The sequence below is a fragment of the Salmo trutta genome, chromosome 25 (genome assembly GCF_901001165.1).
Source record: "Salmo trutta chromosome 25, fSalTru1.1, whole genome shotgun sequence".
NCBI lineage: Eukaryota > Metazoa > Chordata > Actinopteri > Salmoniformes > Salmonidae > Salmo > Salmo trutta.
This window is the reverse complement of record NC_042981.1, coordinates 37545858-37569857: the sequence shown is the minus strand read 5'-3', so window position 1 is coordinate 37569857 and position 24000 is coordinate 37545858. Positions and strand designations below refer to the sequence as shown.

The 24000-nt window shown below is 44.5% G+C and overlaps 1 protein-coding gene across 2 annotated transcripts in view; it reads left to right on the top strand.

Annotated features, from left to right (window-relative positions):
• Window positions 1–24000, top strand: part of kif26ba (kinesin family member 26Ba) — a 151538-nt gene that overhangs the window by 99583 nt on the left and 27955 nt on the right. For both annotated transcript variants that reach the window (XM_029713885.1, XM_029713883.1), the window contains exons 5-9: window positions 6879–7065; window positions 16847–17062; window positions 17313–17406; window positions 22755–22900; window positions 23285–23401. In XM_029713885.1, coding sequence (XP_029569745.1) covers window positions 6879–7065; window positions 16847–17062; window positions 17313–17406; window positions 22755–22900; window positions 23285–23401 — 760 coding nt within the window. The remainder of the gene's footprint in view (window positions 1–6878; window positions 7066–16846; window positions 17063–17312; window positions 17407–22754; window positions 22901–23284; window positions 23402–24000) is intronic.

Genomic DNA, 24000 nt, shown 5'->3' with positions numbered 1-24000 from the left:
ACACACATATCGTCCTCTCCTCCCTTGCAGATAAAATAACATTATACCTTCATTATAATAACTGAGACAACATTCACACTCTTACACATACCTACACACGCGTGTGAAAATAAACTTGCAAAGAAACTCACATTATAAAAAGACTGTCTATGACAGATCTGTCACTTTAGTTGGACTATCTTCTCTGCTCTCTGAAATGACTGTGTCGGTCGCACACTCGAGGCACTGTGAGAGAGAGGAGAGATGGAGGGAGAGAGCGAGTGAGACAGAGGGAGGTGAGAGAGGGAGGTGAGAGACAGAGCAGTCTAATTGTCTAGTCTACTTCGAGAAGTGTCGTTGTCTTCGTCTCTCCTCTTCATCATCACACAGGCATCTCTCTGAAGTCACACTAACACAGCAGACCGTCGGTATCTTTGAGTTTGTGTGTGCGTGTGCATGTGTGTGCGTGTGCATGTGTGTGTGTGTGTGTGTGTGTGTGTGTGTGTGTGTGTGTGTGTGTGTGTGTGTGTGTGTGTGCGTGCGTGCGTGCGTGCGTGCGTGCGTGCGTGCGTGCGTGTGTGCGTGCGTGCGTGCGTGTGTGTGTGTGTGCGCTCTCAGACTCAGGCTATGTGATTGGTGGTGATTAAGTAAGCCTTAATGAAATAATCCACCCAAAACAACTCATTCCTTTCATTTACAGTGTTAACCTTTTGACACTTACCAACACATGGGTGTGATCATTCTACAGCGGTACAGTGATTAGTACGCTTCTTTAGAACGTCCAGTTTCGATTGACACAACAGTCAGCGTTTGAGCTGGCCACACTTTTGCACAAACACAGTCCTTACAACGTTATGTCCAGAATGTGACCAGTTTATTTTTGGATGCAATGTCAGACATTCACAGAAGTAGCGACAGCATAACACAATCATCCAAACCAGAAAATGTAGGCTACATTAGTCCTAGTGTTAACTGAGGAAAGATTGACATAACACAAGCGGTCATATTTAGCTAACTCTCGGCTGACAGAAACCAGAATATGAATTAGCTAATAGCAATTACTATTTACAATTCATCACATCATGGGTGACCTCGCAAGTGATCGAAATAATTGAGTAAAACCCTTTCAAAAAAATAATCAGACGATGGGTAGTTTGTGCGCGCCGCCATGCTAGTGTTTTTACGTCAACCAAAAATAACAAGAGGAGACAAGATTTGTTTTGTCTGTTTGCAGTATGCATGTTGAACGGGGTGTGTAGTCTACCATCATTCACTTCCCTTCATTCACTTCCAGAAGTTTACTCGAAAGATGAGTGAGCAATCCCTTCACCTCATTTTGTTATAACATCGTTGGTCTGACAGATGCTTGCGTGACACCCAGAATGTATTGTATAATGTCAACAAACATGACACCAAACATAGCTGGCATATAGCTTAGCATTAGCTCATCATAATCAGTACAACCTTCCAAAAGTATTTTACACCTATCATATGTGTCCATTACAATCTATGCAAGAATCAGAATGCATGATTTGTCACCAGTACTTGAAAACTTGTGAATAAAACTGTAAATACATTATGCTCCATACAAACATAAATACATACATACGGTAGAAACAACAACATGATATACAGAAAATAAAGCACTTACTTTGATAGGAACTCACACATGTCCAAAGTTATTATTTGTAAGGAAAACAATAATGATGGCAATGCGAGCACCAACCAGAAAATGTGCCAGGGGGAAAATGTTTGTGCAAGACTGCGCAAATGTCTTCATACTTGATCTGCGGAAACACCGGGGAAGTGCTTGGGCTCTCGTCAAAGAGAGAAGTTTGTCCGGCTCAGTAAAGCCTCAAACATAAATTGTCCGCAACAGTGAAATGGGCTACTTCTATGTGAATTAAAGAAGGTACTGAACACACCTCAATTCAAACTGTTGTTAGAAAATACAACTTGTTAGAATTTAATTTGAAACTGACTAGGTGAAATATAGCCTATAGATAATTAGCAGACAGCATGTCTTGGTTTCAGGGCACCGCGGGTTAACTGTCCTGTTGTGTAACAATCACATTTTGGAACAGTGAGTGCATTCTGACATCACGTGTATAAAAAAAACTCACGCTGGGGCAATCGTAAGAGATATTTGGAACTCACACATGAAAAGGTTAAATAAGACAAATATGTGAGAACAACATTTTATGTGAAAATCGTTGTGGAAATCTGTTGCAGCTCAAGTCGACTACATAACCCACAATGCAATGCTCTATCTATGGGCTTGCTTGCTAATACTAAAGTCAATATCAGCATACGAAGTAGCTATAAAATTAGGTGTAAAGCAGCAAGCTGTAAAATTGCCTAAACAAACTGCACTATCAATATAGGAGTCTACAATCTCAACATGTTCAACCTCCAGATTGTGTACCTTGCAGAGTGGAGTCTGATGTTTGCACCATGCAACACAACCTGGACTGAAGAGGCAGAAAAATAGGAGAAATATGTTAAATTACACATTTATTGATTTAGGAATATTGCAAAAATGTGACCAATGCTTCATTCAAAAGAAGAGAAACTCCCGCGTTATGATATCGGCCAGTATTGAAATCTGACATGTACAGTTGAATTCGGAAGTTTACATACACTTAGGTTGGAGTCATTAAAATTTGTTTTTCAACCACTCCACAAATTTCTTGTTAACAAACTATAGTTTTGGCAAGTCGGTTAGGACATCGACTTTGTGCATGACACAAGTAATTTTGTCCAACAATTGTTTACAGACAGATTATTTCACTTAAAATTCACTGTATCACAATTCCAGTGGGTCAGAAGTTTACATACACTAAGTTGACTGTGCTTTCAAACAGCTTGGAAAATTCCAGAAAATGGTGTCATGGCTTTAGAAGCTTCTGATAGGCTAAACGACATAATTTGAGTCAATTGGAGGTGTACATGTGGATGTATTTCAAGGCCTATCTTCAAACTCAGTGCCTCTTTCCTTGACATCATGGGAAAATCAAAAGAAATCAGCCAAGACCTCAGAAGAAAATTGTAGACCTCCACAAGTCTTGTTCATCCTTGGGAGCAATTTCCAAACGCCTGAAGGTTCTACGTTCATCTGTACAAACAATAGTACGCAAGTATAAACACCATGGGACAACACAGCCGTCATACCGCTCAGGAAGGAGACGTGTTCTGTCTCCTAGAGATGAACGTACTTTGGTGCGAAAAGTGCAAATCAATCCCAGAACAACAGCAAAGGACCTTGTGAAGATGCTGGAGGAAACAGGTACAAAAGTATCTATATCCACAGTAAAACGAGTCCTATATCGACATAACCTGAAAGGCCGCTCAGCAAGGAAGAAGCCACTGCTCCAAAACCACAGCATCATGCTGTGGAGGTGCTTTGCTGCAGGAGGGACTGGTGCACTTCACAAAATAGATGGCATCATGATGCAGGACAATTATGTGGATATATTGAAGCAACATCTCAAGACATCAGTCAGGAAGTTAAAGCTTGGTCGCAAATGGGTCTTCCAAATGGACAATGACCACAAGCATACTTCCAAAGTTGTGGCAAAATGGCTTAAGGACAACAAAGTCATGGTATTGGAGTGGCCATCACAAAGCCCTGACCTCAATCCTATAGAAAATGTGTGGGCAGAACTGAAAAAGCATGTGTGAGCAAGGAGGCCTACAAACCGGACTCAGTTACACCAGCTCAGTCAGGAGGAATGGGCCAAAATTAATTTACATTTACATTTTACATTTTAGTAATTTAGCAGACGCACTTATCCAGAGCGACTTACAGTAGTGAATGCATACATTTCATACATTTTTTCTCCCAACTTATTGTGGGCTGTATTTCTACCTGCGAGAATGGCAAGAGCTCAGATACACATGAAAAATTGATTGAACATCGCTTAGAGACCCACCCCCCCAAAAAATATATAACATTCAAAGTGGGTGAATCTTTCTTTTAACCCCTAGGCCTGATGGGTAAAAACACACACCCAAAAGAGAAAGAAAGAACACAATTCGTTGGAGATGAAGAGGTAGAGGGAGAGAGGGAGACATTTGAGAAATAGAACAGAGAGAGTTCGAGGGAGGGAGGGATTTATAAAGGAAGGCAGAGTTGAAAAGAACTCCTTGGGCGGTATTGATAGATTGAGTGGATAAAACAGGCTGCCATGAAAATATTTTTTTCTCTGTAACCATTGGTAACTGGCAACTGTTCATAACCTGATAATAATCATGTCGGTAACCATTGGTAACTGCAATCATATCCATGTTTGTAGACGTCGGTAACCGTGTCTGTATTTGTCCCTGTCCTATGTGTGTTTATGGTGAAAGCAGTGACATCAGGTCCCATAGAGCAGTGGTTCTCAAACTTTTTGACCCGCGTCCCCCAAAAAGGAGCATATGCACACGTGAACACAAACGCACAATCGCTTCAACAAAGTACTGAGTAAATGGTCTGAATACTTAGGTACATGTGGTATTTCCGTTTTTTTTCTTTAAATAAATTTGAAACATTTCTAAAAACCTGTTTTTGCTTTGTAATTATGGGTATTGTGTGTAGATTGATGAGGGGAAAAAACTATTTAATACATTTTAGAATAAGACTGTAACGTAACAAAATGTGGAAAAAGTCAAGGGATCTGAATACTTTCCGAAGGCACTGTACATTTGTTTGAAAGTACCAAGTTTTGCCCACTAGATGCCGTTGTTCCTGCTACTGCCACCACACCCTTTTATCCATTTTGCTGGTCTCTTCTGTTTATTAAATGGATCGCAACGTTTTCATAGCAACTTTGGGTAGAAAATCAATAGCTTTTGCTCATGATGAAAAAGAAAATTGTGGTCATCCTCACAATTCAAGCCAGTCCTCCATGATAGAAATTCAGTTTGTCTTCTGTTAGGCTTAATCTGTGTCCAGGAAACAGCCCCACTGTGTGTGGTTTATCCCCCCCCCAAAAAAACCTGTTGCTCTAGCCAACAGCTCGCAGATGCAGTGTGGGTAGGCTAGTATACATGATGATATTATTATGGATATTTTTATTTGTCAAACGGCAGTCAAGCGTCGATCAGCATGTCACCAGAATAAGACCCTCAACACTTATTGGAAAGGAGCATCAAGCTCATCACTGCGCACTTTCACCACCCTGTGATGTCCCGTTCATAACGTATTTCATCTCTAATAAACTGCATGCTTTCATTGTATTTCATCTCTAATAAACTGGATGGTTTCATCGTATTTCATCTCTAATAAACTGCATGGTTTCATCGTATTTCATCTCTAATAAACTGCATGCTTTCATCGTATTTCATCTCTAATAAACTGCATGCTTTCATCGTATTTCATCTCTAATAAACTGGATGGTTTCATCGTATTTCATCTCTAATAAACTGGATGGTTTCATCGTATTTCATCTCTAATAAACTGCATGGTTTCATCGTATTTCATCTCTAATAAACTGCATGCTTTCATCGTATTTCATCTCTAATAAACTGCATGGTTTCATCGTATTTCATCTCTAATAAACTGGATGGTTTCATCGTATTTCATCTCTAATAAACTGCATGCTTTCATCGTATTTCATCTCTAATAAACTGCATGCTTTCATCGTATTTCATCTCTAATACACTGCATGGTTTCATCGTATTTCATCTCTAATAAACTGCATGGTTTCATCGTATTTCATCTCTAATAAACTGGATGGTTTCATCGTATTTCATCTCTAATAAACTGCATGCTTTCATCGTATTTCATCTCTAATAAACTGCATGCTTTCATCGTATTTCATCTCTAATAAACTGGATGGTTTCCCGAATCGTAGTTAGAGGACCACACACCTACTGTCTGATTTCATCGCGTGACTCTTAAGTTTACTTTGATTTGATGATACGCTTCCACCGCAATTTCTCACATAATTCATTTTAAAGACACCAAAAGATCCCACCATGTCAAATGAACAAGTGATCTTTTGGCATTTATAAAAACGTCCTGTTTCCATCACAGCTGTCAGGATTTTATATGATATGTCTTTACTCGCATGAAAACTGTGGATGGAAACGTGGTTATTGTGATGTCAGATTAACATTAGATGTAGTATAACATTAGCTAGCTAGCTACGATTGATAGGAGGAGAGCACCGGATTTTAGCTAGCTAACGTTAGCGTTGCTAGGTATTTTTTTGACAAACTTTTGGGAGTAATGACAACGTTACTATCTGTCTGAAGTCAATTTGACGACGTCATAAGGATGACGAAGTTGTTCCCTACAAATGATTTGCCAACTTTAGCAATGTCATCATATTTCCTAGCCACTATAGTGTAATTTAGAATAAAAGGAGAAAGGAGAGGAGAGACAGGGCAGAGAAAAGAGAGAGAGTGGAAAGAGAAGACTGTGAGGACTGTGAAATGGTGTTCCCCTCCCAGTTACAGATGTCGCTGCTTAAGTGTGTGTTCTTTATTGATGTGGTGAGCTGGGCACATAATACAGCTCCAATTAGCAACATGAACGAGCAGTTAGTACATGGCACACGGAGCTACCGCAATGGTGGTGGTGTTGGGGAGGAAGCGTCGCCATGATGGCATGGAACAACTCTCTTCACTGTTGGTTTTTCCATCGAAGGCGTCCACTTAACCACTCTCTACAGCTGGATTTTTAAGTGGGAACACATGTCTCACAATGCCTTACACATCATGATCACTCTGTGTGCTCTTAGGTCGGGGGGGGGAATATTTCCCTCTTCCATCTCTTACTCTCTGTGGGTCTGTTTCCCTCTCTCGTCATCTCCCCACTCGCTTCAATCAGCAGTAGATGAACACTGTAACGAGATGTGTTGGATGATTGGTTAACATTGGAATTGAACCCCCCCCCCTTTCTCCTTCTGTAGAGCTGCTCAGAAGTTGAACCTGTCATCGAAGAAGAAGAAGCAGCGCCCAGCGCCCCCCCCAGTGGTGTGTGACCCCCCTCTGTTCCCCACCAACTTCAGTGGGACCCTGCAGACCGCCCCTCCCCCCGCCCCACCCTGCCTGTTACGGGCCGCCAGCAAGATCAAAGACACCCCCGGACTAGGCAAGGTAGGGCTTTATGAGCGCACAAGCCCACACACACACACGTACGTACAGTACGTACAGTACGGTATCCTGAGGAATGGAAATGGTGACATTTCCAGATAAAAAAAATGTCACCTGCACTCTTGCTGCTGTAGCCTTTTTCCTACCGCACACGTACAGACAAACACACGCACACACACACACACACACACACACACACACACACACACACACACACACACACACACACACACACACACACACACGCACGCACACATTTCCACATTTCCCTGCTGCCTGTAACCTGTGAGAGCAGGCAAGATATTAGACCACACAGCGATGTGTGCCGTCGGATTTGCTCAAATCCTCCTCTTTTGGTACATTCCGGCTCACCTTACAGTTTTTTCCAATTGCTAACACACTAAAATGACATGCACAGCACAATTATTTAAACTGACACACAGAGAGCAAAACCTCTTCTCAAGTCTCCAAAAGTCTAAACACATTTTCTGCTTTACACACATTTTGCAATTCAAAATGGCACTTTTTAAATGCACTGCACACGGTTCTCTGCATAAGACACAACAGTCTGACATAAAGTCACATGTTTGCCATTTCAAAACACTGCCATTCAAAATGACACTACATGAGCTAATTGGCCAATACATGTGCCACCTGGCCAAACACCTCAATGGTTAATTGTTACCACTTCAATCAGGAAGTAAGCACTATGAAAAGACTACAGGTGAGCACCTTTTGTTTTACAATAACAATGGAAGCCGTTGCAGAGAGAGGAAGAGGGAGGGGGAGGAAGAGTGAGAGGTAGGGGTAGAGCTGGTAGAGGAGTTCATGGCCAAAGAAGACAACAACCCAGTTGATCAGGTCATCAACCATGGGCTGACAATGCGAGAGGCTGGACAGAGAGTGCAGCCCAACTTGAGCCGTTTTACTGTCGCCTGTATCATCCGGACATTTAGACTGGAGTACAGGTATGTAACCAAAATTTATTTCACACTATGTAGTACACCCCATGTCATAGTGTTGGGTGACACCTGTTTACTTCATGAATGGTTGATGTCATACACTAACTGCACACATTTCCTGTAGAATTTACTCTACTGTAGGCTGCATTGTCCAAGCCCTATATTTTTGTTTTTTGTTTTTTCTAAAGGTCTGAGAGACGCCACCATGGTGGAGGAAGGGGCCAAATGTTCACCGGGGTACAGGAAGCTGTCATTGTAAACTTGGTTTTGGAAAAAATGAAATCCGATTACGAGAAATTCAAAGCCACATCGTCCAAGACAACACCATATTCAACAACATTCAACGAGTCAGTCTGTCCACATCGGCTCGCATTCTCAAGCGAAACCAAATCAGAATGAAACAACTTTATAAGGTGCCTTTTGAGAGAAACTCTCAAAGAACCAAAGAGGTCAGACGAGCGTATGTGGATGTAAGTACAATATTGACTGCAGTACACTACACGCAACATTGTTTCCCAGTGTACTGGATAACACCATATTGACTGCTTTTGTTCTTTGTTTTCAGGGAGTACTGGAAATGGATGCTCATGCAATCCCACATGAGTTCATCTTTATAGATTAGGCTGGGTTCAACCTAGCAAAGACCAGAAGGGGGAGAAACGTCATTGGCCACAGAGCCATTATAGATGTTCCTGGCCAACGTGGTGGGAACATCACAACGTGCGCTGCCATCTCCAATACGCATGGTGTCCTCCATCGTCGTGCCAACCTTGGACCATACAACACAGCCCATATTCTCACATTTCTGGACAGACTCCACAACATTCTCATACCACCAGAGCGTATGAATGATGCAGACCATCAAAGAACCCGGTACGTTGTAGTATGGGACAACGTGAGCTTTCATCCTGCAGCCCCAGTCCAAAACTGGTTTGCTGACCACCCACCAGTTCTCGTGCAATACCTCCCACCATACTCACCCTTTCTGAACCCCATAGAAGAGTTATTTTCGGCATGGCGGTGGAAGGTATACGACCGGCAACCCTTTGTGCGCATGCCTCTTGTGCAGGATATGGAAGAGGCATGTGATGAGATTGATGTGGGTGCGATTCAGGGATGGATAAGGCACTCAAGGTGCTTCTTCCCTCGATGTCTGGCAAGGGAAGATATCGCCCGTGATGTGGACGAGGCGTTGTGGTCAGACCCAGCTGTGTGGCAAGATGCTGCCTAATTATTTTTCATGCCTCTTTTATTTTCTATATATTTTTTCTGCAATTTTCTTTTTCAGTTTACAGTTTTTTCTTTTTCAGTTTACAGTAAATATATCTGCTGTGCATATGTTGCACTGACTCGTTTGGTGAAAAATTAAAAATGAAATTTTTCAACAGCATGTGTGTGTGTATCTGAAAATATTTCTGTGCATCTGAAGAATTTTCTACAATTTGAACTATTTTAGTATTATGGCAAAGCATACTAAAGATGAGAGTGCTTTTCATTATGCCCAACAGTGTGTAGTTGGTTAGACAAAAATCTGGTAATATGAATAAAGTGTGTGCCATTTCATGCAAACGTTTGATTTTGATAATGCTATATGTAGTTTGGGTTGCAGTACTTCATTTTGCAGGATATATGAGGTATTTTGCAGTTTGGGTGTGTGGTTTTGTGAATTGTGTTAACTATTTTTGATAAAACCAGCCTAGTTTGCAAAATTGTGTTTTAGCAATTGGGAAAAACTGTAATCGAATCAGCCCAGCAGGGATGCTTCCATTCACCTCCAGATTGTGCGGGGAGATATTTTATATCAGTAAAGGAAATTAAGTGATGTGTGTTCTTATCTCTAGGCATACTTAAAAGGAAGTCCCTGAAGGAAAGATAAAGTGCTGGTTTGTGAACCTCAGGCTGCTAGCAGCTCCACCTGTACTCGCTGAAGAGACAGATGTGAAAGAATGAAGAAATGGAGAGATCCGTCTGTCACTGTAGAAAATGTTGTCTAAAATATCGCACACCATTGGGAGATCATTTTGCAGATTTTCAAGCTAAAATGTATTGATACAAGCTTGATTTAAGGGAGATTATTTTGTGGATAAAACAAATGAATGACATTTCATCGTCTTAACATAATATACGATTAATTCCTCCTCTTCCTCCTTGTCCATCGATTAGGTTTATCTCCAATCCGGCCATCTTCTCCTTCACTCTCTCTCCTCTCCTCCCCTCCTTTCTTCTCAAACTCCTCTCGGCTGACAGTGAAGGATTGTGGGGCTTCCATGGTCACTTCAATCCCCCAGCAAAGTGTTAACCACACACCCACACAGACGCTCACAAACAGAAACACACAGACAGACACAGACAGACACATACAGACCAACACACACAGATACGCTCTGGAGCGAGCGGCAGCCTTGAGAGAAATGACACTAAGAAGCTTAAGCAATTATTAATAGCTGTCTCAGATCAGGCCAAAAGCAACACCTCACAGGCAGTAGTGTGTGTGTGTGTGTGTGTGTGTGTGTGTGTGTGTGTGTGTGTGTGTGTGTGTGTGTGTGTGTGTGTGTGTGTGTGTGTGTGTGTGTGTGTGTGTGTGTGTGTGTGTCGTGCGTGCGTGCGTGCGTGCGTACAGAGTATGGGAATTCAATAGCAACTTTGCTACCGTGTTGTGGGTAAAATATTAATAGTGGTGGTATTGGCAGGCCTACAAAAGACTTAATTGTGAGATAGATAGACGGGTGGACACGAGCCAGGAGAACAACAAGGCAGATTGAAGGAGGGAGGAAAGAGAGACAGATATTTAGAGAGAGAGACAGAGAGAGACGGAGAGAGAGGGAGAGAGAGCGAAAGAGGGTTTGGACATCAGAGCTTTTGTGTGTGTGCTGTCATGCTCATTCCTCTCACACTCCTCTCTCTCTGTGTGCGTGCGTGCGTGCGTATACATGTGTGTTAGTAAGGGCAGTCTCTAAGCTGTGTTGCCAATTTAGCAACTTTGTCGCTAGATTTAGTTTAGATTTAGTTTTCAGACCCCTCCAGTGACTTTTATTGGTAAAAGAGTACAGTGACAAATGTAGCTACTTTTTAAGGCTTCCCCAGCGACTATTGGATGATTTAGCGACTTCCCTGTTTGTGTGTGTGCCCGTTCAGCTGAGCTCAGCTGTGCTACTCTGTTCTGCGGCCTGCACCCCTTCCAAAGCCTCTCTCCCTCTCCCCTCTCTGCTGTAGCCTCTCAGTCCCCTCCCAACTGAAGTGAAGTGAATTTTATTAAAATGGGTTCTGTGTTGTAAAATGATACCACAGCTCTGCAAGGCATAAATAATAATAATACTTTTTTTTTAAGTAAAAAATAAAATGTTCAATCTACCTTTCTTGGTTTTTCTGTGCCGTTTAATTATTTCATTGGTTCCTTTTTGTTCTCCTTCAAACATTCTATTTAGTTTTGCTTTGGAGAATTTCTCATTGCTTGAGAGACTGATGGACAGCATAAGCAGCAAAAAAATTGAATAATATAATTATAATTTTTTTTTTTTTGCAAATGGTCGTTATGAAGTCACTATTATGTCATGGCGTCACCTAGCAACTTCTAGCGACAAATGGAGCAACCAACAGCTACTTTCCTTGAATTGTTGGCAAAACTGGTCTCATTGGGATTCGTTAAAAGCTCACATTAGTTTGATATTGCCTTAACCGGTCTCCATGGTTACAATCAACGGCCAGCAATGGGAGACCTGTGAGACACCGTTGCACACACACACACGCACAGTCCCACTGGTACTCTTCCTTAATCAGATTTCTCTCTTATCACATCCCCAGTTATGAGAAAAGGGCAAGAGATTGAGAGATAAAGGGGGAAAGAGAGAGAGAGAGAGAGAGAGAAAGAGAGGTAGCAAAAACCAGAGAGAGTGAGTCAGGAGAAAATAACCCTGTGAATTATTCAGTCGAGCCCCTTTTAACTGATACTCTAATAACGACGGCGGAGAGTTTGTGTTTTCCTGCCTCGTCAAATGACATGGCGATTAAATATTTATCAGCAACATGATGACAACGTCAGAAACATCGCTATCGATTCATTCCCCGCTCAGTCACACTGTTACTTATTCATTACATGCTGCAGCATAAAATGTTATGTCTTCTGTGTCCTAAGGCTATACACATACCACAGGAGGTTGGTGGGACCTTAATTGGGGAGAACAGGCTTGTGGTAATGACTGGAGCGGCATCAGTGGAATGATATTTAATACATCGAACATGGTTTCCAGGTGTTTCATGCCATTCCATTTGCTCCGTTCCGGCCATTTTTATGAGCCGCCCTCCCCTCAGCAGCCTCCACTGACACATACTGGTCAGGGTTAAAAGTAATGAGACATAAAGCCAATATTTACCAACCAACCTTCATACATGTTCTTCAGGTTTGAAGGTAAACAAGAGGCCTTCCTACAGTAAGAATACATCAGCTGTTGGAATGTGTCCTCTGCTAGCCGCTAGGCCATTGGTTCTGCTGTGAGTTACTCGTTGTTTGAGTTCTGATGCCTTTATGGACAGACAGACGGACCAGCCTGGTGCAGTGTAGACTCAGGACCTGACAGGCAGACTGGGTTGTTTGTATCACACAGTGTGACATCATGACTGGGAGCTGAGAGCCAAGAGCTTTGATTGGCATCGCATCAGGGGAATAGAGAGAGATGGAAGAGGAGAGGGAGAGAGAGAAGGGGGAATAGAGGGAGAGAGAGAAGGGGGGATAGAGAGAGACGGAGGAGGGGCGGGAGAGAGAGAAGGGGGGATAGAGAGAGACGGAGGAGGGGCGGGAGAGAGAGAAGGGGGAAAAGAGAGAGATGGAAGAGGAGAGGGAGAGAGAGATGGAAGAGGAGAGGGAGAGAGAGAAGGGGGAATAGAGGGAGAGAGAGAAGGGGGGATAGAGAGAGATGGAGGAGGAGCGGGACAGAGAGAAGGGGGAATAGAGAGAGATGGAGGAGGAGCGGGAGAGAGAGAAGGGGGAATAGAGAGAGACGGAGGAGGAGCGGGAGAGAGAGAAGGGGGAGAGAGGTGTAGGTAAAAAATGGAGGTTCTAGAGAGAGGTAGAGAGGGAATGGACGATAGAGCGAGAGGTAGAGAGAGACAGAAGAGCTGTCATCAGTGTGACATCGGTGTCTGTCTGAGGACGTTGCCCCAGGGGGCTTGATGAACACAGAGACGAGAGCTTCCACTCAAATATACTACTAATGGGCCCTCTCCCAACCCCTCCTCCCTCTTATTCCCGTGACCCCGCTCAACCTCTCCTCGTCCATCTCTCTTTCTCTCCCCCATCTACTGTATGAACCCCCCCCCCTTTCCCCACCCTGTTTAAGCTGAACAAAGAGCCTATAGCTCTGTCTCGTCATTGTGCGATTGGTACATCCAGTATACGCCCACTGATTCTTGAAGAACATGACTTATGAATGCCTAATGGACTTAGTTCGACCTGTCGCATGCAATTGTAAACAAACACCGTATAGCCTCAAAACATGGTTAGAACTAAACGTATATCCTATATGGTCAGTACTTGCATCCCTAGCTCTGTCTACGACTTTGAGCGTGGTTACATTTCTCCGGCCTCAATCCGGAAGGTATTCACCAAAATCAATGGCGGGGTGTCGGCTTTGTTATTTTTTTAAACTGCTGATTGCTCCTTTAAGGACCTCGCGGGCCGCGGTGTTTCTCCTCAGGTCTTAACCAGGATTTAAACAGCCCCCATGCTCACATGGGTAACCAGTAAACATTCAACCTATTTGTCACCATGCCGCTGTGAGAGCCCTGATCACCCCTCTACCAGCTATACAGACTCCATGGTGTTGGGTCAAATATGTCCACATTAGACCTGTTAACTGTCTGTCCAATGAAGAGCAGCCGTAACGCCAAGATACATTTAACAGCATCAACATCTTGGCTCTTAGTTGTTTTGTAGAAACACTATAAACAGACTCTCTAGCTTTCTTTCTCTATCCTTCCCTCTCTCGCTCTTGCTCTCACGCACGCACGCACGCACAGTATCTAAGCCTGCACCTAAATGTCATATAAGTCCTGGTGTGTGCTGTGTAATCACGCATTGTGTGCTTTCCCACAGAAACAGGAAGAGGAAATGGATATCTGCGGGGAACACGATATGAGTTACACCTCAGGAAGAGCGCAGCGTTGAAATCCTTCCCCTGAGGCACTTACTGATATGATGGGCCGTTTTATTGGGGTCAAGATAGGGCACTGGACGCTCAGGAGTGTGTACGCGTTTGCGTGTACATGTGTGTGTGTGTATGTTTATATTGCAAAGGGTCTTTGAATTTAATATGAAGTCTTGACCTGGCAGTTAACTGTACTCGCCAGGCTTACACCTCGACTCTCATCATGGTAGACAGGCAGCAGGTACATTCTCTCACACACGCACGCACGCACGCACGCACACACCCACACTTCTCTTATCTCTCTGTTGGAGGCCTTTCTCCCTGTTGTTCCCTGCTCATTTTGATGGCGTCGTGACCAGAAGAAAGCCTCTGTTTAAATGCGAGCTATACTTTCACCTACCAGCTGGAGCATGGTGCCAGCTTTTATAATGTCAATTGTAGCCTATCATGTCTGTATTGAATATACACTGAGTGTACAAAACATTAGGAACACCTGCTCTTTCAATGACATAGACTGACCAGGTGAATCCAGGTGAAAGCTATGATCCCTTATTGATGTCACTTGTTAAATCCACTTCAATCAGTGTAGATGAAGGGGAGGAGACAGGTTAAAGAAGGATTTTAAGCCTTGAGATCATTGAGACATGGATGGTGTATGTGTACCGTCAGAGGGTGAACGGGCAAGACAAAAGGTGCCTTTGAACGGGGTATGGTAGTAGGTGCCAGGCGCAGTGGTTTGTGTCAAGAACTGCAACGCTGCTGGATTTTTCAGCCAACTTGACACAACTGCCTGAAGCATTGGAGTCAACATTGGGCCAGCTTTCGACACCTTGTAGAGTCCACGTCCCGATGAATTGAGTCTGTTCTGAGGGAAAAACTCAATATGTTTTGTACACTCAGTGTAAGTTTTAATATGTTCTGTGTATATATATATATATTATATCTTCACTTTGAATAAAAAATCTGTCATTTCCATAATAGAAATAGGACAGAAATAAGTTGCAGTGTCCACTGTAGAAGCGCTGTTAAAACGCCTTGTCCTAGAGAATCTTTTTAATGTGAGTGTGTTTTAATGGTGAGCTGCGTTTATGAGAGGAGATCTTGGGAATGTCAGCTCAGTGCTGCTGGCTTTACAGGCAGACCATTTTACCTTACTCCTTAGCAGAGGAGAGGGGGGTCCATCATCTTTCCTTCTTACTTTTCCCTCCATCTGTCACACTATACACACACACACACACACACACACACACACACACACACACACACACACACACACACACACACACACACACACACACACACACACACACACACACACACACACACACACACACACACACACACACAGAGTTATTGCATTTGCCCCATGTTTTCAGTTATTCAAATTACATTATTTGGTTAGCATGCAGATTCCTGCTGCGTTGCGTTCATGGTGAATGTCTTTCATTTGTGTTTCCGTTCTCCTTGGCTGCTCAATCCTGTTACACAACACGACGCAGACTCATGCCTTCATGTCCTCAAGGCTCAAATCTTTTCTATTCACTTATCTGCTATTTACTCTGTTTGCTTTCATCTCTGCTCACGTCTCTCCCCTCTATCCGGCTGTAATTCCCGGCTGTAATTCTGGCTTTTCTGAGCATTCTGGAGCGTCCTGTCTGAAAGCCACAGTGTGTTTCGGGAGCGTTTGGGAACGCCGTCCCGTTTTAATCCCAGAGCAACGTTTAGCGGCAGCTTAAAGCAGAGCCCGTCTTCTGACGGTTACTCATGTTTGGTCTCAGTGGTGGTGAAAATGACAGCATATATCTGAATTTGCATCCTCTCTCCTTTTTTTTATCCTACATTCCTCTCCTCCCTTTCTTCTCCCTCCCCTCCATCTCACTCCCTCCCTCTCCTCTCTCTCCTTCCATCCTGAATTGCTCCCTCCTCCCGCTATCTATTTCTCCCTTATCCACATCCCTCTCTCTAAAGCTCCTCCTAACTGTGAATAAAGAAGTAGATAAATGAACCTGCAGGAGCTCCGGGAAAAGTTTGAGATCTGTCAGCTGTTTGGGGGGGGGGGGGGAGAACCCGGCGCTGCTTTTCTCTCGATGAAAACCTCAACACCAACGAGGTGTGACAACAAACGAGTGTTGACGTGTGTGGGGGGCGAGGGAGGAAAGGAGGAGAGAGGGAGGTGAAAGAGAGAGAGCTAAAATAAGATTGCTCCGCTTAAAGCTTTGAAGTCTAACACGGGAAAAGGGGGGAGAGGGAGAGGTGGTGCAGGTGTTGATGTGTGTCTTCTAAGGGCTAAATAGCTAGGCTTGTCTTTGTTAGGTTTATCTTGTCTTTGTTAGGTTTATCTTGCCTTTGTTAGGTTTAGTGCAGAAGAGGGTTTCAGCCCCCCATGAATGAAACAACAGGATTTTATCGTTACTACTGGTTTCTACTGGGGTTCTACTGGGGTTTAATTGTTTTCTACTAGTTTTTACAATGGTTCAACTGGTTTTATCCTGGTTCAACTGGTTTCTCCTGGGGTTCTACTGGCCTCTGTAGGGCTTTAGGGGTTTGACCTGATCTTATCTTGACCTACTTCTGTTCTATCGTTGGGTTCTACAATCTGATTCGGATGAGTTACGATCTCCTGTTCTGAGTTTCATTGTTCTGTTCTGAGTTCTCTGGTCCTGTCCTCTGTCCCTCCACCAGGTGAAGGTGATGGTGCGTGTGTGTCCCGGGATGTCCTCGGACGCAGCAGAGTCCAGCTCCTTCCTCAAGTTGGACACCAGGAAGAAGCAGCTGACCATTATGGATCCATCAGCCAACCAGACGCAAGGAAACACCCTCCAGAAACGAGGAGGAGTCAATCAGGCCCCACCTAAGATGTTTGCCTTTGACGCCGCCTTCCCCCATGATGCATCACAGGTAGGGATCTGATTATGCGCAGGGGAGCCAATCCCAAATTACCCCCTAGCCAATCCCAAATTGCCCCCTAGCCAATCCCAAATTACCCCCTAGCCAATCCCAAATTACCCCCTAGTCAATCCCAAATTACCCCCTAGTCAATCCCAAATTACCCCCTAGTCAATCCCAAATGACCCCCTAGCCAATCCCAAATGACCCCCTAGCTTCCCCTCTCTCGTGACTCTCTGTCTGTGTCTCTCTCTCTCTCTAGGCGGAGGTGTGTGCTGGTACTGTAGCTGAGGTCATTCAGTCGGTGGTGAATGGAGCAGATGGCTGTGTCTTCTGCTTCGGACACTCTAAACTGGGTAAGGGTGTGTGTGCGTGTGTGTGTGTGTGTGTGTGTGTGTGTGTGTGTGTGTGAACCTGATCTGTGCCTTTTTTGTATGGCACACACACATACTCACACACAAACACACACACACACGTTGTGCGTATGTACCCAGACATTGACAAACTGAGTCTGGCATTGAAAACAAGTGAATGCATTTGCAAAGTATCGACCACTGATTTTCTGAGTGTGACGTTCTCTGATCAACATGACTGCATCTCAGCTAGCCTCTACTATCAGGACAGACTGCATGGAGAGGGAGGGAGTGAAACAGAAAGAAGAATGAGGGAGAGAGGAATGCAGGGACAGACAGAGGTAGAGAGAAGGGAATGGAGAGAGAGAGAGAGCGAGAGAGAGAGAGAGAGAGAAAGAGAGAGAAAGAGAGAGAAAGAGAGAGAGACTAATGTCACTTCAAATCTCCTCCAGTTCAGTAGCCCTGGTCTTGTCTTGTCTGAGCAGGAGGCTGAATCTCCACTGGTTTAATCCCACTGAGGTCCCTCCTCAGAAGGGCACAGTAATGAGTGTCAGGACCCTGCCTGATCCACTCTCTGTAACGTGTCTGTCTTACTGTCTGTGTGTGCCTTCAGCGTCCATGCTTTCACACTCATGTAATCAGTCTACCCATGACAAATTCTCTACATGTAATAAGGCTGTTCTTACAGCCCAGACGCGCACACACACACACACACACACACACACACACACACACACACACACACACACACACACACACACACACACACACACACACACACACACACACAGGATAAAAACAACTGGGACAGAATAACACACAATGAACAAACCGTTAAAGTGCATTCGGAAAGTATTCAGACCCCTTCACTTTTTCCACATTTTGTTACATTACAGCCTTATTCTAAAATGGATTAAATACATACAAATCAGCAGCAATCTACACACAATATCCCATAATGACAAAGTGAAAACAGGTCATTTTTGCAGATTTATAACAGAAATACCTTATTTACATAAGTATTCAGACCCTTTGCTATGAGACTCTAAATCGAGCCTAGGTGCATCCTGTTTCCATTGATCATCCTTGAGATGTTTTCACAACTTGATTGGAGTCCACCTGTGGTAAATTCAATTGATTGGACATGATTTGGAAAGACACACCTGTCTATATAAGGTCCCACAGTTGACAGTGCATGTCAGAGCAAAAACCAAGCCATGAGTTTGAAGGAATTGTCCATAGAGCTCTGAGACAGGATTGTGTCGAGGAACAGATCTGGGGAAGGGTACCAAAAAATGTCTGCAGCATTGAAGGTCCCCAAGAACACAGTGTCTTCCGTCATTCCAGAGCTGGCCGCTCGGCCAAACTGAGAAATCGGGGGAGAAGGGCCTTGGACAGAGAGGTGACCAAGAACCTGATGGTCACTCTGACAGAGCTCTAGAGTTCCTCTGTGGAGATGGGAGAACCTTCCTGAAGGACAACCATCTCTGCAGCCCTCCACCAATCAGGCCTTTATAGTAAAGTGGCCAGATGGAAGCCACTCCTCAGTAAAAGGCACATTAAAGCCCGCTTGGAGTTTGCCAAAAGGCACCTGAAGACTCTCAGACCATGAGAAACAATATTCTCTGGTCTGATGAAACCAAGATTGAACTCTTTGGCCTGAATGCCAAGCATCACGTCTGGAGGAAACTTGGCACCATTCCTACGGTGAAGCATGGTGGTGGCAGCATCATGCTGTGAGAATGTTTTTCAGCAGCAGGAACTGGGAGACTAGTCAGGATTGAGGCAAAGATGAACAAGGTACAGAGAGATCCTTGATGAAAACCTGCTCCAGAGCACTCTGGACCTCAGACTGGGGGTGAAGGTTCACCTTTCAACAGGACAACGACCCTAAGCGCACAGCCAGGACAACGCAGGAGTGGCTTCGGGACAAGTCTCAGAATGTCCTTGAGTGGCCCAGCCGTGGCCCAGCCAGAGCCCCTTGAACTCGATCGAACATCTCTGGAGACACCTGAAAATATCTGTGCAGCAACGCTCCACATCCAACCTGACAGAGCTTGAGAGGATCTGCAGAGAAGAATGGGAGGAACTCCCCAAATACAGGTCTCTAAGGTGTAATCGCTGCCAAAGGTGCTTCAACAAATTACTGAGTAAATGGTCTGAATACTTATGTAAATGTGATATTTCAGTTTATTCATAAAAATGAATAAAACCCAGTTCTTGCTTTGTAATTATGGGGTATTGTGTGTAGATTGATGAGGGGTATAAAAACAGAGTCACACACACTATGTATAAATTACTGGGAGTTTATACACAGAGTGTGCGACTCTCTTTGTTTTTATAGTTTACAGTTTATTCACCATTAGTCAGCACCTCTACACTAAATCATTTTCTTTGGGTGTGCACCAGCTCATGCTTTTTATTAGATTGATGAGGGGGGAGATACGAATCAATTTTAGAATAAGGCAAAATGTGGAAAAAGTCAAGAGGTCTGAATACTTTCCGAATGCAGAGTGTATTATTTTGCCGTTACTTCGATCTAGAGTGACTTACTCATTTTTTTATTGAACCTTTATTTAACTAGGCAAGTCAGTTAAGAACAAATTCTTATTTACAATGACGGTCTACGAACAGAGGGTTAACTGCCTTGTTCAGGGGCAGAACGACAGATTTTTTTTACCTCGTCAGCTCGGGGATTCGATCTAGCAACCTTTCGGTTACTGGCCCAACTCTCTAACCACTAGGCTACCTGCCGCCCCACAATAAGTGCAATCAGCTATGGGAAGTGACCACATAGCATTGTATGGCCATCGCTAGTAAAACCTTCTGGAATGGAAAAGCCCCCCCTCTGCCGACTACGCCATCTATCAGCCTCCGGTGGAATGTCAGAGGATACACTCACTGGTCCTGGTAATTAAACACAGAATATTCCCTTTAGCAACACAAACACATTCGCAAACACACATGCACATTTACACACACATGCAAAACTACACACACACACACCACCCTGTCCCTACCAACCCTCTCCATATATCAGCCTGTGGTGTGATGTCAGCGGACACGCGTGTTGGTTCGCTGGTCGTGGGAAATTAACGCCAGTATCCTCGCTTTAGGAACAAAGACAGAGGCCTCTCTGCTCCACTAGCCTACCAGGCCTGGAGAAGATAATTGCATTCGCTTTTATTTTACCTCCACAAAAACGGATCACTGAAAGACGGAGGGTGGGTTTGAGGCTCCAGGCTCTGAGATCTGTAAGAGCGTGTTTGTGTGTGTGCGTGTGCACATGCATTCATGTCTGTGTGTGTGTGTTTTGATGTTGGAATAAACTGTGGCCCACTGGTCCCTAATAGAGATCAAATACCCTCACAGGCCAGTCCTGCCTCCCCCTATCTCTTTTTATGAATCATTCATTCCATTTTATTCTGTCCTGTAAATCAAATCAATACATATAACATCACAGGCGGGTAATAAACCCTGTCTGTCTATCTGTCTGCCTGTCCCAACCCACCTCAGCCCCCTAAACCACCAATTAAATCAGATGCGATTCAATAAGGACTGAGGGTATGTAGATGAAGGTAGAATAATGGATGGCCGGGTTATGAACAGAGGAGGAGGGAGAGAGGAGAGAGGGGAACGGTGTAGATAATTGAATCCCACGCTCTCTTGCTCTTGCATTACCTCATCCTCCCCGAGTCCTCTGATTGGATTACTGGCCCTGGGCCGTACGGCCATCCCTTTAATGGCAGCCATCTTTATTATGTCTGTAATCAATGTACACATCCTGTCACTGTGGGATCTCTCTCCTGATGTCTCTCTCTCTCGCTCTCCCTCTTTCATCTATCTCTGCCTCTAACTCCCTCTCTCCCTCTCCCCTCCCACTCTCTCTGGAGATGCTTGTTGGCCTGTCAGCATTACCAGTTCTGTACTCTATTGTTCAGGCCAATTATAAGCAAGAATCGCTCTAAGCTATGATGATGGTAGGTGCCTCACCAGTATCCCGATGACAGACTACTACGCCACCTTGTTACATCCCACTCCACTGTCAGTCTTCCCAACCACAGCATATACCCCACACAGACAACATGACATGGTGGTGGATGGTCAGACCATTCCCCTGTTGATCTGCTACTTGGCATGTTGTGTCAGGTGTGAATACCAGCTAGACTTGAGCAGAGGCAAAGTGATCTACAATCTATACTCCTGCCTGTATTCCAATCTCAGAGAGAGAGAGAGAGAGAGAGAGAGAGACACACACACAGAGAGAGAGGAGTGTGAAAGTTTGACAGAGTCTGACAGCTTGGGCCAAGAGCAGCACAGTAACTCTGAATGGAATGTTTTTTATTGTCCTATGTTGTACAGCCACAAAACACTGTTCTTTTATTGCTTACTCAAAAGTGTAATTTAATTTGGAAGATCTAACATCGTGACGGTCTTCTGGTCTCATGTGTGACAGAGACGAGGCAGATTCAGGTCCACAGTTCTGCCAGTTAACGACCTCTAAGCCAGCATCGATGACGTCATATCAAACGGAGCGTCGTGGCACTGAACTATAGTAGCGGATAAGAAATGATTAGAGGTCGTCTTTCGGAGGCAGTCAGCGTTGTGATAGGCCGCCCTCGTCCAATCCCATCATTACGGATCTCATTGAGCACCTACCGTAAAGTCATCCTCTGTGATGTTTAATGTCTCTATAGAGGAACAAAACCTCGGTGAAGATGGATGGCTTTCGATAAATGATTCTACTCTGATTAAGTCAAGACATAAAAGGCTGATAGAGAACACCTACTGTTTCACCTGGCGCACACACAAAACAAGGCAGAATGGCACATTGCAAAAATACACACAGATGTATGCACACACACACACTACATGTGAATGTGTGTGTGCATGTGTGACATATGGCTTTGTTTAGCCGTGTGTTTGATCTCCCTCCCGTCAACAGTAGGGGTCGTCCCCCTGTGTCTAGGTTCGTAGGGGCAGGTCTGGACACACAGTGGGGATACACACACACACACACACACACACACACACACACACACACACACACACACACACACACACACACACACACACACACACACACACACACACACACAAACGGAATTCATTTAGAAATGTAGACATGGGAAGAAAGGAAAGAGGACAGAGAAGGAGGAGGAGGACAGAGTGTGTGTGGTGTTTTGGAAGAAATTATTATGTTAATGATTGTTTTACTCCAGTGCTGATGGAGTTTTTGTGTGTGTGTGTGTGTGTGTGTGTGTGTGTGTGTGTGTGTGTGTGTGTGTGTGTGTGTGTGTGTGTGTGTGTGTGTGTGTGTGTGTGTGTGTGTGTGTGTGTGTGTCCTCCAGGTAAATCCTACACCATGATAGGTGGCGACGAGTCCATGCAGACCCTGGGGATCATCCCCTGTGCCATCTCCTGGCTCTTCAAGCTCATCAACGAGAGGAAGGAGAAGACGGGAGCACGCTTCTCTGTCCGAGTCTCCGCCGTAGAGGTCTGTCACTCCCTCACGCTAAGGCTGCGTTAACACAGGCAGCCCAATTCTGACCTTTTGCCCAATTATCGTCAAAAGAGCTGATCTGATTGGTCAAAAGACACATTTTTGTGAAAAGACCCGAATTGGGCTGCCTGTGTAAATGAAGCCTAAGAGCAGGTTTCCTAGACTCAGATTAAAGATTCTCCATGAGTACGCATTTTAGTCCAGGAGGAGCCTTAATCAGGGTCTGGGAAGCCAACCCTAATTCTGTTGTTTACAGAATTATAGGATCCTAGAATATGTATGAGATATGTTCTAGGTGTGAGGGAAAGATTGGGTTCTGACAGTTGTGTGTTCTAGATGTGGGGTTCTGATGGTAGTGTTCTATGCTCTATGTTCTAGGTCTGGGGTAAAGAGGAGAACCTGAAGGACTTGCTGTCTGAAGTGGCGACTGGCAGTTTGCAGGACAGCCAGTCCCCTGGAGTTTACCTCTGCGAGGACCCCATCTGTGGCATGCAGGTAAAATGCCGCTCGTCAAAACGTCAACTAATCATTAAAAACATTGATAACAAAGCCCTGCACACCCTGTGGATGTCCACTTAACTAGTGTAATTATTCTGATCACCATTAGCTTTCACTTTAGCAACAACTAGTCTTCCTGGGGTCCATGCAAAACACCAGACCCAAGGCCTCCCGAATGGCGCGGGGGGGGGGGGGGGCTTTACTTGGCTCATCGTGCTCTAGCGACTCCTTGTGGCGGGCCGGGCGCCTGCAGGCTGACTGTGGTCGTCAGTTCAACGGTGTTTCCTCTGACACGTTGGTGCAGCTGGCTTCCGGGTTAAGTGAGTGGGTGTTAAGATGGGTGGTTTGGCGGGTCATGTTTCGGAGGACGCATGGCTTGACCTTCGCCTCTCCCGAGCCCTTTGGGGAGTGGCAACGATAAGACGAGATCGTTATAACGAAATTGGGGAGAAAAAGGGGGTAAAAAAATACAAATAAAAAAACTGACCCAGAGGCAGAAACATCAGTGTTCCTCAATCATGGTCCTGGGGACCCAAAGTGATGCACATTATAATTTTTTGCCCTATCACTTCACATCTGATTCCACTAATCAATCA